General features: G+C 66.2%; 2 protein-coding genes across 2 annotated transcripts; both read right to left on the bottom strand.

The window, feature by feature from the left end:
- Positions 1-232: 232 nt before the first annotated feature.
- On the bottom strand, positions 233-3488 carry C1QTNF8 (C1q and TNF related 8). The gene is made up of 3 exons (XM_006061666.3): positions 3359-3488; positions 1691-1907; positions 233-1088 (listed from the first exon to the last, which is right to left on the bottom strand). Exons 1-3 carry the CDS (start codon positions 3359-3361, stop codon positions 538-540), a joined length of 771 nt encoding a protein of 256 aa, XP_006061728.2. The 5' UTR covers positions 3362-3488; the 3' UTR covers positions 233-537.
- Positions 3489-6008: 2520 nt separating this feature from the next.
- On the bottom strand, positions 6009-12354 carry TEKT4 (tektin 4). The gene is made up of 6 exons (XM_006061667.4): positions 11716-12354; positions 9887-9957; positions 9409-9552; positions 7885-8107; positions 6817-6971; positions 6009-6255 (listed from the first exon to the last, which is right to left on the bottom strand). Exons 1-6 carry the CDS (start codon positions 12247-12249, stop codon positions 6039-6041), a joined length of 1344 nt encoding a protein of 447 aa, XP_006061729.3. The 5' UTR covers positions 12250-12354; the 3' UTR covers positions 6009-6038.
- Between the last annotated feature and the right edge of the window lie 225 nt (positions 12355-12579).

Raw genomic sequence — 12579 nt, 5'->3', positions numbered from 1 at the left:
CGGGGATGCCTCAAGCCCCAGAAAATCGACCCACCAGGGCTGGCAGTGTGTTCACCCAGGCAGAGGCCTGGCCTGGCCTGGCCCGGCCACCCACCTACTCCATGTCGTTGGTCCGGTGGCCTCTGCTCCCCTGAGCACCCTGGAATTCAGCATACTCCACTCCTCCCCCGGAGCTTCCCCAGCGTCCAGCCCAGCACCCAGTAGGTGCTTTGTAATTCTCTCACAGCACGGGGCCTGGCATAGCCTTTATAAGGGGAAAGGGAACCCAACCAGGGGGCCAAGCTCCTTAGCGGGTGGAGGTGCCCCGCCCCAACCCCGCCCACCGCGCGCAGGGAACGCGGGTCTGCTCCGGAATCTCTTGCTGGGACCCCTCGGTTGGGGTCCGCATCTAGCAGGGCTGGTGGGTCTGTCTTGCTCCTGCCGGGGCTGCGCTCAGCTCAGCGTGTGCACGCGGGCGGCTCTCAATCACAGCTGGCCCCAATCCTGGGCGGGGGGCTCTGGAGGGTGGGCCCTGGGAGCTGGCGTGGCGCCGAGCCGTCAGAGCTCGGCGTCCGGCTTGACCAGGTGGCCGCTGAAGGTGATGTAGAGGTCGCCGCTCTCGCCGAAGATGGCGTTGTCGCGGTCGCGCTGGAACATGCGCACCCAGACGGCGTCGCCCGCGGCCAGAGGCAGCAGCAGGCTCTGCGCCTGCATCACGCTGCGCTCGCTGGGCTGCGCGTACAGCACGGCGGCCGCGCGCGTGTTGTGCATGATGTGCAGGTAGGTCTCCTTGTAGTTCCAGGTGTGCACGTTGAGGCTCAGGAAGTAGACGCCGGGTGCGGTGCAGAGGAAGCGGCCGGAGGCCAGGTCGAAGGCGCCGTCCAGGTTGACCAGCTCCGTGTCGAAGGTCACCGCCTGGAGGGCGTCGGCGCTGTGCAGCCCCTCGCGCCGGCCCACCGAGAAGGCCGCGTAGGCGCGCGGGCACTGCGCGCCCGGCAGCCCCGCCTGCCCCTTCTGGCCCTTGCGCCCCCGGAGGCCCCGGGAGCCTGGCGGGCCCTCTTTCCCGCTCCTGCCAGAGCGACCTCTGACCCCTGCCTCGCCCTTCTCACCTGCCGGGGAGGGGCGGGGGGTGAGCAGAAGCCCCTGGTCAAGGCTCCCAGGGTCAGATTCTCTGGCCACGCAGCCCTGCAAGTGACCTCGCCTCTGTGGGCCTCAGTCTCCTCTCTCAGAGGGGCGCTAACCCACCCTCCAAGGGGCAAAGAGAAAGAAGCCACACCCTGAGGGCCTGGCTGTTCTGGGGTCTGTGCTGACGGTCATGTGAGGCCAGCGGGGTCAGGCAGCCGCCAGAGGAAGGGTCTGAACTGGTCTTTGAAGGAGGAGAGCGCTGGGGTTCAAGCTCAGTGCAGCCGGCCGTCCAGCCCCCAGGGTGTGGCCCTCCCAGAACCCTGCCTCTCTCACCCCCAGAGGGGACCCAGGCCCCTTCCCCTCCCCTAGGGGCAGGGCTGAGGCCCTCTATCCACAGGCCCTTCCCTGGGACACCCTCTGCCCACCCGGGGGGGTGGCTGTGGGGAGCGGGGAGCAGGCACCCGTCCATTGTCTCCTCGGGGCCCCCCGCCTTCCAGAGCCCGCCCTGGGCCCTGTCCCCTCCCCTCAGCACAGGTGTCCCTGTAGGGCTGAGGGTGGGGGAGGCCACCCCTCTGGGGACACTCACCTTTCAGGATCGAGATGTCGATGGTGGGCCGCAGGCGGGGCAGCCCCACCCACGCGTCCCCGTCACTCACGTGGGCACCCGGGCCGGGGGCGGCGGGGGGCCAGGTTGGACGGCAGCACTGCACGCACGGCCGGCGAGGCAGCCCCAGGCCGCGCCAGGCCCCAGCGGGCAGCGCCAGGAGCAGCAGGAAGGCAGGGGCCACCATCCGGGCCAGGGCCTGGGGCCGGGCAGGAAGGGAAGAGAAAGGTGGGAGAGGAAGGCGGGGAGTGGAGGGCTAGCCCTGCTGAGCCCCCAGCGCCCCCCATGGCAGCCTGGCAGCTCCCCTGTGTGGGGGAGACAATGGGGGGGCCCAGGGAGCCTCCTGGATGGGGAGGGACAGATGGGACCCCTCGAGGGGGCTGCGGTGGGCTCAGCCAGAGCCTCGTCCCGCACAGAGCACTCGGTCAGCCCCTCCTGGACTCATCCCGCCCTGACACGCTGATGGGTCCCTCCCCGGGACTGAGACTCCTCCCTGACACAGCCTGGGGGCCACCACTGCTGGGAGGGCCCCCACCGCCCACCCCGAGCCCCAAGCACCGAGGCAGCCGCCCGTGGGAGCTGACACTTCCTGGGCACTGCTCCTTGCTCGTGCCCCTCCCTCACCGAGGCCTTAGTTCTGGGTGGCAGCGGACACCCTCAGTGCCTGCAGTTGGGGAGTCCGGGTCCCCAAAGCCCCGTGGCCGGAGATCCCACACCCGGAAGATGCAGGGGGCACTGAGTGGGGGTGGGGCTCTGAAACAGCCCCCCAACCCCCCCTCACCAGGACTGGCCAGAGCCCTCCAGGAGGGGCTACTTCAGGGAAGGGTATGCCCCCCAACCCCACACACACACTCCAGGCAGCCGGGCCCCGGGCCTGTGTTGGGTGGGGCCCGACATGAGGCAGTTTCTGCCAGGCTGCCTTGCTGGGCAGAGGGGACATGTGCATCCTGACCCCCTAGGAGGAGGGAGGGTAACCAGGGAGGCTGCCCCGGCCCCCACCCAGCTGTACAGAAGCTAGTCTTTAATCCCTGCCAGTCCTGAGCCTCCGGTCTCCACGTTCCCTCCCGTGGGAGACCCTGTCTGACCCCGGGCCCATCAGTGCCAGGTGGAGCCACACTTTCCAGCTGCTGGGGGCCCTGGGTGAGCTCCATGTGGGCCCGGGCCTCAGTTTTCCTGGCAAATGGACTCTGCCTGCCCTGTTCTCCCAAGGGCTGCGTCCGAGAGGCTCAGGCAGGGTTGGTCTCCTGCAAGGGCAGGTGTGTGAAATCGGGGTCCTCACTCTTCCCTGTACCCTGGCCATCCTGAGCAAATACCCAGGCCCCCTCTTCCAGGAAGCCCTCAGGACTGCAGCCCAAGATGCAGGCCTTCCTCTCATGTAGTCTGAGACCCACTCCCAAGCCGAGCTTTCCTGGCAGGTGGGACCCCTTCTCTCTACCACCTCCTTCTCAAACCTCGCAGACCCTCACCCACCCCTTGAGCCACATTGGACCCTGCAGGACTCTCCCAGACCCCTCCCATGGAGGAAACGGACCAGCGTGGGTGTCTCCTGGGCAGCCACCCCCCCAGGCAGGCCTGTGCTGCTGGGGCCCCTACCCCAGGCCCTGCTCAAGGTTACTGTAAAGACCACTACCCACCCCCACCGCCCGTTACCATTTCACGACCGGGGGTTGCTGCCTGCCTGGCGGTCTCCAGCGTCTCAGCACAGCGGCCGGTGAAAGAGCCCTTTCATGCCCGCCCCAGGCACCCGTGGCTTCCCTCTTGGCCATCCAAGACCAACAGGCCTCGGGCCAGCTTCCGAGCTCCCGGCAGGAGGCTCACGGGGCCCTGATGCCCGCCACCCAGCCTGCCACTTGCCACAGCCCCGCCTCGGGGGCTCTGGGGTCCTCCCCCAGCCCTGTTGTGGCGGGCCTTGGGCGCCTAGGGTGGCCAGGACTGTGGGACTGGCTGCCATCTGGGGTGCGGTGACTTAGGGGGAGTCGGGGAGGCTGGAGTAGTGGCTGAGTGGAGACTGGCAACGAGGCCGGAGGCCAAAGTTGGAGACAGACAACTCACCGGTGCTGAGCCCACCTGGTGACAGTGGCCCCCTCCCATCTCGGGCTGGGCCGTGAGGGCTGGGCCTGGAGGGTGGCGCTGGGGGGTGGGGGGCAGCGTCTGGCCAGGCTGTGGTGTCTGCCCCCACCTCCCGCCGCACCCTAGCAGGGTCATGGCGCCCAGTGGAGAGACTGTGATACCCTGTCGGGGGCCCTTGGCAAGTAGCCAAGCTTTTCAGGGGATGAGGGTTATGTCCCTGTGATGCCAGCCCCCTCCAGCAGGAATGACTCACAGGGCGCCCCGGGCAGTGGCAGGCGGGGTCTGTGACTACACCAGGACCTGGCCTCACGCTTGCTTGGGCCTGAGCAGCTGGACACTGGGCCCCGGGCAGCGCCTGGCGCCTCGGCCTCTGAGCATGAGGCCATGTGACTCCCTGAGAAGCATCCCCCCTCCTCGACCACACCAAGCCAGGCTGCCTGGCGGCGGGGCACCGACATGGCCTGGGGAGCTGGGGCCACCTTCCGGGAGGCAGGCTGCGGGCATCTGGGGCTGGCTTGCTCGCCCCTGCGGATCTGGGCACAGCCCAGGGTCCGGCACTCCCCACAGGCACCCCGTGCCCTCCTCGCTGCTGACCATAGAGGAGGCAGGCTGGGGGTAGAGGGGGAGATGGGGGACCCCACCTGTGGGGGATTCTCATGCCAGGCTGGGGAGAGCAGAGCAGGTGAGGGCTGTGGTCAGGGGAGCCTGCCAGCTGGAGCCGGTTCCCGGACGCCCCCAGCCCCCGGAGGTGAAGGTTCTCACTGCAACAGTGCTCAGCCGTCCCCACGCCTTGTCCTTGTCTGGAGCAAGGACGCTTTCTGGTGGCATCCGGATCGGGTGGCCTGGACGGAGGCCTCTCTGCAGACGCCACCCCACCACCCCCTGCCAGGGCTGGGCTAACCCAGGCTCCAGCCAGAGCTGCTGGGCCCAGGGGTGGGCTGGGGGCTCCTCTCTGCCCGCTCCACTTTCGTCTCGGGGGCTTCTGGGGCACCCAGAGAGAGAGAAACGCCCGGGCTCCACTGCTCCCTGCGTCTGACCTCGTTTCTCCATCTAAAATGGGCACCATGGACTCAGCAGTGGCCAGAGTGTCCCCGGGCTTCAGCCACCCTCAGGGCCCTGGTGTCCCCCTGTGCCTCCCGGCTCCCCACTCCTGCAGGGCCTGAATCCCTGGGGGTGGGCGTAGCTGTCTGCCTCCTCTCCAGGGCTGCTGACTCCCCAGAGAGATGCAGCCACCGCCTCGGGAACCTGCTGAGCAGCCCAGGACCATCCCTCAGCTCCAGGGCCTGGTCATTTGTCTCTACAAGAGGACAAGATTTCCGGCCTCATGGGTGGTCATGAGACAACTGCGAACAATGAGCGCCCGGCCCCCCGGGCCGTGGAGATAATGAGCACAGCACCTCCGCTCGGCTCCCCGTCAGCGGCCCCAGTGGGGGGTTGGGGTGGGGGCTGGGACACGGAGGCCCTGGGCACTGATGGGGGCTCCGCACAGCGCGGCCTCGGCTGATAATGGGGTCTGAGAGCTGCGAGTGTGCGGCCGGGTTATTATCTCCTGGCCTCTTAATGCAGGCTGCCCGAGTCCTGCTGATGAGCTGCTGTCGGGGAGGGAAGCGGCCCCCTTGAGCTCGTCAGCAGGGGGCACAGGGAGAGAGCCTCAGCAGAAGGGGAGAGAGAAAGCCTGGTGCTGCTCAGGGGGTGCCCCAGAGGCAGCACCCACTTCTGTCCAGAGCCGTGGACACCCCCACCCCCAGCTCAGGTGTGCCCTCTGGTGCCCAGCCCGCGCCAGGTAGGGGTGGCAGGGAGCGGTCCCACGGTTCCCTGGGTGGTCACTGCCCCAGGCCTGCAGTGTGCAGCCCAGGGACCAAGTCCCTTGCGGGTAGCCGGGCCAGCACCATGTTCTGACGCCCCTGCTAATGAGAGGGGAGTGCCCGCTGGCCTTGGGTGACCGTCCAGGGCACGGTGAAGAAGAACGGAGCTCAGCTGCCACTGCGGGGCCCAGAGGCCGTGACCAGTGGTGACGGGAGGTGACGCTCCCCTGGAAGCATCTGGCAGGTGGCCCAGGTGGTCAGCAGAGGGCAATGAGGGGGACCTCGACTGACCCCTGTCCCCAAGTGGGGACGGGGTGCCCCAGCCAGGAGACCCCTGGCCTCCCATGGCGGGGACGATGGGGTCCACAGGCAAAGCGACCCTGCCCAGGTGCGCACGCTGAGTAGAAAGCTAATGTGCTCTTTATTCAAGGAGGGGTGGGCCCTGCGCCCGGCGGTCACTGGTAGCCGGCCAGCTGCAGCACAGTGGGGTAGTGGGCGCGGTGGGCCATGCACTTGTGGCGGTCGATGAAGAGGCTGTTGGTCTTGATCGCGATGTCCTTCTCCAGGCTCATGCGCGTGTCCTCCAGGTTGCGAAGGGACTGCTCCGCTTCCAGAAGCTTCTCCTTCAGCGCTGCCAGGGACAGGTTCAGCTCCTCCACCTCACTCGCCAGCCTGTGGGCAGAGGCGGGCTGAGTGGGGCCAGCCTGGACACCGGGCCTACCAAGGGTGCCAAGGGGCCAGCCCCAGGTTCAAAGGCCAGGCGCCCGGGCAGGGCGTACTGCTCAATATGCTCGGCCATAGAAGGACCCCCAAAAGCCCCAGGGGAGACCCAGAAGCCAGGCTGGGAGGGGGAGGTGCATTCACCGTGATGTCAGAGGTGTGGAGGGCCAGGACAGGTGGTCGGGGCGGCCATGTGGCTCGGGGAGCTCTGCCTCCCAGACCCTGAGATTCTAGACCAGGGTGAAGTGGGGAGTGTGGCCGGCCCTGGCACTCAGAGACCCACACAGTGTCCCCCAAAGGACATGCAGTGTCCAGTGCTGCTGGGGCAGGAGAGGGAATGTGGGAGCCCCGTGTGTGGGGTGGGGGGTGAGGTGGGGGCCAGCGTCTTTCCTTTTTACATCTGCAGGGCTGTGTGCCAGGGGATGTTCAAGGGGGCCCCAGAGACTGTGGAGGCCTGGGGGCGGGTGGACGGCACCCATATGGTGGAGGGTGACGGCCCAGCGGCCACAGCACCTGAACTGGGCAGCGTCTCGGCACAGCTCCACGTTGGGCCGGTGGGAGCGCTGGTACAGGCGGGTCTGGGCCACCTTCAGAGGCGCCTCCTTATCCTTGATAGCCTGCTTCAGGGCCGCGATGTTGTGCTCCTGGTCCGTGATCTCCCGCAGCGTCTGCACACAGGACGGCCCGTGGGTCAACCCCGCCCTGGGTCTTATCCACACAGGATGGCCCGTGGGTCACCCCCGCCCTGGGTCTTACCCACACAGGACAGCCCCGTGGGTCAACCCGCACCCCAAGCCCTACCCCGTGCTTCTGGGGGCAGTGCGGAAGAAGGGAGGGTGTGCACGGCCACCTCAGCCCTGCCATGGGCACCCAGAGGCCAGGGGTGGGGCTGGGGGAGGACAGCAAAGCTCAGTGCATAGTGGCTCTGTCCTAAGAGCCCCAGCCTTGAGGTCACCAGACCCCGACCCTGGTCAGGTGCTGTGGAGACAAAGGCAGCAAAGGTCACCCAGAGAGCCTAGGGTCAGGGCCCTGCTGAGCCAGGGCCAGCATCAGGGACACCCCCTAAAGAGCTGAGCCCGCCACCTCCTTCCACCTTCCCTGCTCTGGCCTGCAGCCCTCCCCTGTATCAGTCACGCCAGCGGCAATGCCACCATCCTCTAATGCCACTAGGTTTTCTCATCAGCTTAATGGGGGCCCTGGGGGAGGTGGGGGGCCCTGACCAGGGTTCCCTCAGGATGGCCAAGGTGGGGCAAGGGCCAGGCCAGGCTGTGACCAGGGCATAGTGGGCAGTGGGAGTGTGATGGTCTGGGCTACCCATCCTGAGCCTGGTCTTTGTAGTTACTGGCGGAGAGCCAGTCTCAGGGGCTGCCCTGACGGGGCCAGGTCATGAGCTGGGCGTGGCCTGGCTGCGCGATGGGCGTGTCCAGGGTGTGACCTGGTGGGCGAGATGGGCGTGGTTATATAATAGCCTGGGCGCGGCCTGGCTGCGGGCTGTGCGTGGCTATATAATAGCCCGAGTGTGCCCTGGCTGCGGGATGGGCGTGGCCTGGCCACGGGCTGCGCGCAGTTGCGAGGCCCCACCTTGCGCAGGTGGTGCTCCAGCTTGTGGCGCGCGTCCTCCAGCTCCTCGCACCGCCGCCCGAAGGCCAGGTTCACGGCGTCGCACTGCAGCCGCAGGTCCTCGGACGTGTCCTGCAGGATGCAGTCGATGAGGTTCCGCAGGTTGACCGAGGCCAGGCGCTCGCGCTCAGCGCGGTACAGGTGTTCCTGGGTGAACTTGGCCCAGGTCTCGGGCGTGGAGGCACTACGGGTGAGGGGAGTAGGCCGACACCGCGATCGGTGGGGGCACCTACTAGGGCCTCCCCGCGCCCTCCACACCCTCCACACCCCGAGTCCCCAGCGCTTCGGCACAAACGACCACCCGCAGTCCTAGGGCCACGCCGCGGCCCCGCGCCCCTGTGCCCCGCCCGCTACGGCGCCCGTAGGGTCTCTGCGCGCGCTCCCAGTGCCTCCTGCGCCGCCCGCTGGTCCCCGCGCTCGTGCCCCGACGGCCGTGGCTGTGACGGGTGGTGGCCGCGCGCCCCCTGCCGGCCACACGCGGAGCTGCAGTCCGCTCCCCCCTACACACACACACACACACACACACACACTCACTTTCTCGCACACTCACGTGCACACTCACACACATTCTCACTTTCTCACACACACGCGCGCACACACACACTTACACTCACACATACACTCACACACTCAGTCTCACAGTCTCTCACACACACACACACCCCTCCTCTCACACACACACACTTTCACACACACACACACTCTCCATCTCACACACACACATGCTCACACACACACTCTCAATCTCACACACATTCTCACACACACACACACTCTTTCACACACATAGACATTCACACACACTCTCTGTCACTCTCTCACCCTCTGTTACACACACACACTCTCACTCATACACATTCTTTCACACACATATTCTCACTCTCACACACACTCTTGCACACTCACGTGCACACTCACACACACATTCTCACTTTCTCACACATACACACACACACTCTCTCATACACTCACACACAGTCTCACAGTCTCACACACACCTCTCACACACACACACTTTCACACACACACACACACTCTCAATCTCACACACACACACTCTTAATCTCACACACACAATCTCACACACACACATTCACACACAGACACACACACTGTCACTCTCTCATACTCTGTTACACACACTCTCTCTCACTCTCACTCACACATTCTTTCACACACATACTCACTCTTACATACTCTCACACACACTCCACACTCTCACTCTCACAGACTCTCTCACACACACACATATACACTTTCTCTCACACACATTCCTCTGTCTCTCTCACACACACATACACACCCCCCGCCCCCAATGCTGGGTCCTGCCTCCCTCTGTGAAGCCCAGCCGGGACGGCCAACCGTGTGTGCCCGGCACTTGGGTGGGGGTCCCGCCGCTCGCCTGCCCACCCCAGGAGCAGAAGAGCTGCACAGAGGCCCTCAAGCGGAGGGACGGGGAGCCCAGGCGGGATCTCGCAGCCCCACCTCTCCTCGAACTTGGCTGAGTGCGGGTAGAACTGCACGTCGGTGCTCTGGTTGTTGTAGCGGCAGCAGGCCTCGTCGATGTTGTAGGCCTCCACCTTGTCGGACCAGTCCATCTCGCAGGTTTCCTTGTGCTCCCGGTTCAGCCTGCGGGCGGACAGTGGGCAGGGCCTGCGTCGGGGCGGGTGTTGAGCTGGGCACACCCCGACGCTGGGCATAGCCAGCCCCCAGGTGGCAGGGGGGCCTCATCTGCTGACGGTGGGCCCCGGGGTGCTGGTCTGGCTCTAGATGTCCAGGCCCCTTGGCCACCCCCACCTGCCCAGTGCCCCTTCCCTGCCCTGTGCTCCTGGCTGTGGCTGGAGACAGTCTGTCACCTCTCGGAGCCTCAGGGCCAGGTCAGCCGACCTCCTGCCTACAGTGGCCTGAGGGGTAGGGGGACGGGGTCACCCCGAGGGCAGCTCTGGACGCCACCCAGACCCACCGAATCTGGCTCACAGCCTGCATGATGGTCCTTTTCAGGAGCTCCTGAATGTTCCGGATGAGCTCGGCCTCCTGGGGGAGAAGACCCCCGCCCCTGGTGAGAGTCTGAGGACCTCCAGGCTCTTAAACCCCGAGGAGGAGCAGAGTTTGGGGTGACGCCCAGTGGAACTGGGCCCTGCCTGTGGCCCCAGTTTCTTTGGTGGACATGGGGGCGAGCTTGGTTATCTTAGTGGATTTATTCTGGGCTTGGAGCACCCTGTCTGGGGCACTACAGTGGGTTCTTTGGGGGTCTTCTATGGGCTGTGGGGAGCATCAGCCAAAGGTGGTTCCCACTTGCTGGGCACGCAGCACCCCCGGGCTCTGGGCCATCACTGGCGCCTGCCCACGGACCCCGGAGAGCCCGGCAATAGCCTCTGAAGACCCTATCGACTAAGTCCCCACCTGGGACTGCCCTCACACGCCCAGGACACACGGGAACCCTGTTTCCTCCTGCCTCCCTGACGGGTTCATTTCCTGCGGAGGAAAAGCCCTCCCCGGATCCGAATCTTCGCCTCCCCTGGGCTCTAAGCCCTTGTGTCCAGTTCTGACCCGCGGGCCCGCCTTCCTTTCCTGACTGGTTGTCCATGTACTGCTGGGCGGGGCGCCTGACTCAGAACAGAGCCATCACTCCTGGAGCCTTGGGAGGTTCTTGAGTGAAAGTGTGAGGGTGGGGCCGTGGGGGGAGGGCAGGGGAAGGGCCTGGGCTCAGGGGAGGCACCCAGGTTTGAGGGGGTCCCCGGGTGCCTGACTGTGTGTGTCTCCCCGTCTCATGAGTACCTGTGGCTGCAGCCTGCTCACAGCTGAGGCCCTTCCCCGCCAGCATCGGGGGCCTGGCCCGGGTGACCCCCAGTCCTTCGGGGCTGCCCCAAGGACAGGTCCTGCTGGGTCTCTGTGGGATGCACGCGGCCTCCACCCCACCTTCACCGTCCACACCTGCACGCTGGTCTGAGGCTAGATTTCCAACACGGACATCAACCGGCAGGGTGGGGTTGTGTTAGGGCTCCACCTCTGTGAACTCAGGGTCAGGCTTCATCTGCATGACCCAGGGTGACCAGAGGGGCAGTTCAGCAGGTGCCGGGACCCAGGGGTGACTGAGGGACCACCCAATAGATACTGGCGCCACCACGACCTGACCAGGAGGGTCTCCCTTGCCCTGCACACACCCCAACCCCAGCCAGCCGCCCCTGGGGCCCAGCTCAGGCCCTTCCTGGTTTCCTGGGGGCCGAGCCCCACCCTGCCTCAGGCCAACATCATCCCAGCACACGTTCCAGGATGAATCCCACCGTGGCCTGGGCCCTGCCTCGCCCCAAGTGGGAGCCGGGGTGGAACAGGCACATCAGAAACCCTGCACCTAGGGCTGGGCCAAGTGAACAAGACCAGGCTCCAGCCCTGCCCCCCATGCAGGGGGGCACCCAGGCCATGGTGCCCCTCACCCAGCAGGGCCTGACTGGCCCACCTTGCAGGGAGCTCAGCCTTGCCCAGCACCCACTGTGGGGACCAGGCCAAGGGAAGGCCAGACCTGGCCACCCTCCCCCCTCCCCCCAGGCAGCCTGAGTTCCACCCCTGCCCCCAGCTGGGGAGGCCCCAGGACCAGTTGGTTCTGGCACCCCACCCCTCTGTGCCTGGGCATGTGCTCGAGTATCCCCACGTGTGCAGAGAGTGCAGGCTCCCGGGGGTGCCCGGGCACCAAGGCTCTGCACAGCCAAGTCGAGGAGGGAACACAGGGAAGGTCGTGCTCCCTGGAGAGAGCTGGGAGGCCGGTCTGCGGCTCCAGGGATGGGGCAGCCAAACCTTCAGCAGCTCGATCTCCACACAGTCGCGCACGAGGTCGGGGTGCTGACGGCGCTCGCGGCACTGCAGGTTGTCCGTGACGATGGAGAAGGGCCCGGCCGTGGCATCCAGGGCGCGCTCCAGCCGCTGCTTCTGGGCCAGCAGCAGCTCGGTCTCAGAGACCAGCTCCTCCACCTGGCGCTGCAGCTCCGACTTCCAGCCGTGCATGTCCTGCAGGCGCTCGCCCACCTTCCTCGTGGAGTCCTGCTGCGTGCGCTGCGCCAGTGCCTCGGTCTCCGCCGCCAGCTGCTGGCTCTCATGGCGCTGCCGCTCCGACTGGTCACGGTCGGCGAAGGCCTGGTGGTAGCGGGCATAGCAGTTCTGGAACCACTCGTCCAGCAAGTACTTGGCCGTGCGGAAGCCAGAGGTGGCCAGGCCCGAGGACGTGTGGGCGCCTGTGTTTCGGGCCACATCGTACAGCTTGCAGGGCAGCTGGCATGCTGGCACCGTCTGTGGGGCGGGCTCCTTGGTCAGGAGTATGTCCGTCTGTGCCATGGCGCCGCCCAGGCACTGGCGGGAGTGGGGAGAGAGGGAGGGGGGCCGTTCAGCTCGCTCAGCAGGGCAGCTCCAGCCACTGGGTCCCCAAGCAGGACGTGGCTTCTGGTCTCCCGGAGACCAGTACACACCAAGCCCTCCTGTTGCTAGGCAAATGGAATTCTCCCCCCTCCCACCACCTGGTGGCCCTCTTAAAGGGCCAGGCAGGCCCAGCCCCACCTGTCCTGGCCACGCCTGGTACCTGCCAGAGGAGCTGCATGAAGGCCAGGCCTTTGTCTCCTGTGTCAGACTTGTTCCCGGGCAGTGCTCTCCTGGGCACCCACGTGTCCC

The sequence above is a fragment of the Bubalus bubalis genome, chromosome 24 (assembly GCF_019923935.1).
Source record: "Bubalus bubalis isolate 160015118507 breed Murrah chromosome 24, NDDB_SH_1, whole genome shotgun sequence".
NCBI lineage: Eukaryota > Metazoa > Chordata > Mammalia > Artiodactyla > Bovidae > Bubalus > Bubalus bubalis.
Note: the sequence above shows the minus strand (reverse complement) of the source record. Positions and strands in the feature narration are given on the sequence as shown.

What these genes read in the sequence shown, in the direction of transcription:
- TEKT4 (XM_006061667.4), bottom strand. Translation starts at nt 12,249, where the DNA reads ATGGCACAGACGGACATACTCCTGACCAAGGAGCCCGCCCCACAGACG. An exon ending in CAGGCTGTGAGCCAGATTCG is followed by an intron (nt 9,553 to 9,886) that starts GTGGGTCTGGGT and finishes GTCCGCCCGCAG; the next exon opens with GCTGAACCGGGAGCACAAGG. An exon ending in TGGAGCACCACCTGCGCAAG is followed by an intron (nt 6,972 to 7,884) that starts GTGGGGCCTCGC and finishes TCCTGTGTGCAG; the next exon opens with ACGCTGCGGGAGATCACGGA.
- C1QTNF8 (XM_006061666.3), bottom strand. An exon ending in CGACATCTCGATCCTGAAAG is followed by an intron (nt 1,089 to 1,690) that starts GTGAGTGTCCCC and finishes CCTCCCCGGCAG; the next exon opens with GTGAGAAGGGCGAGGCAGGG.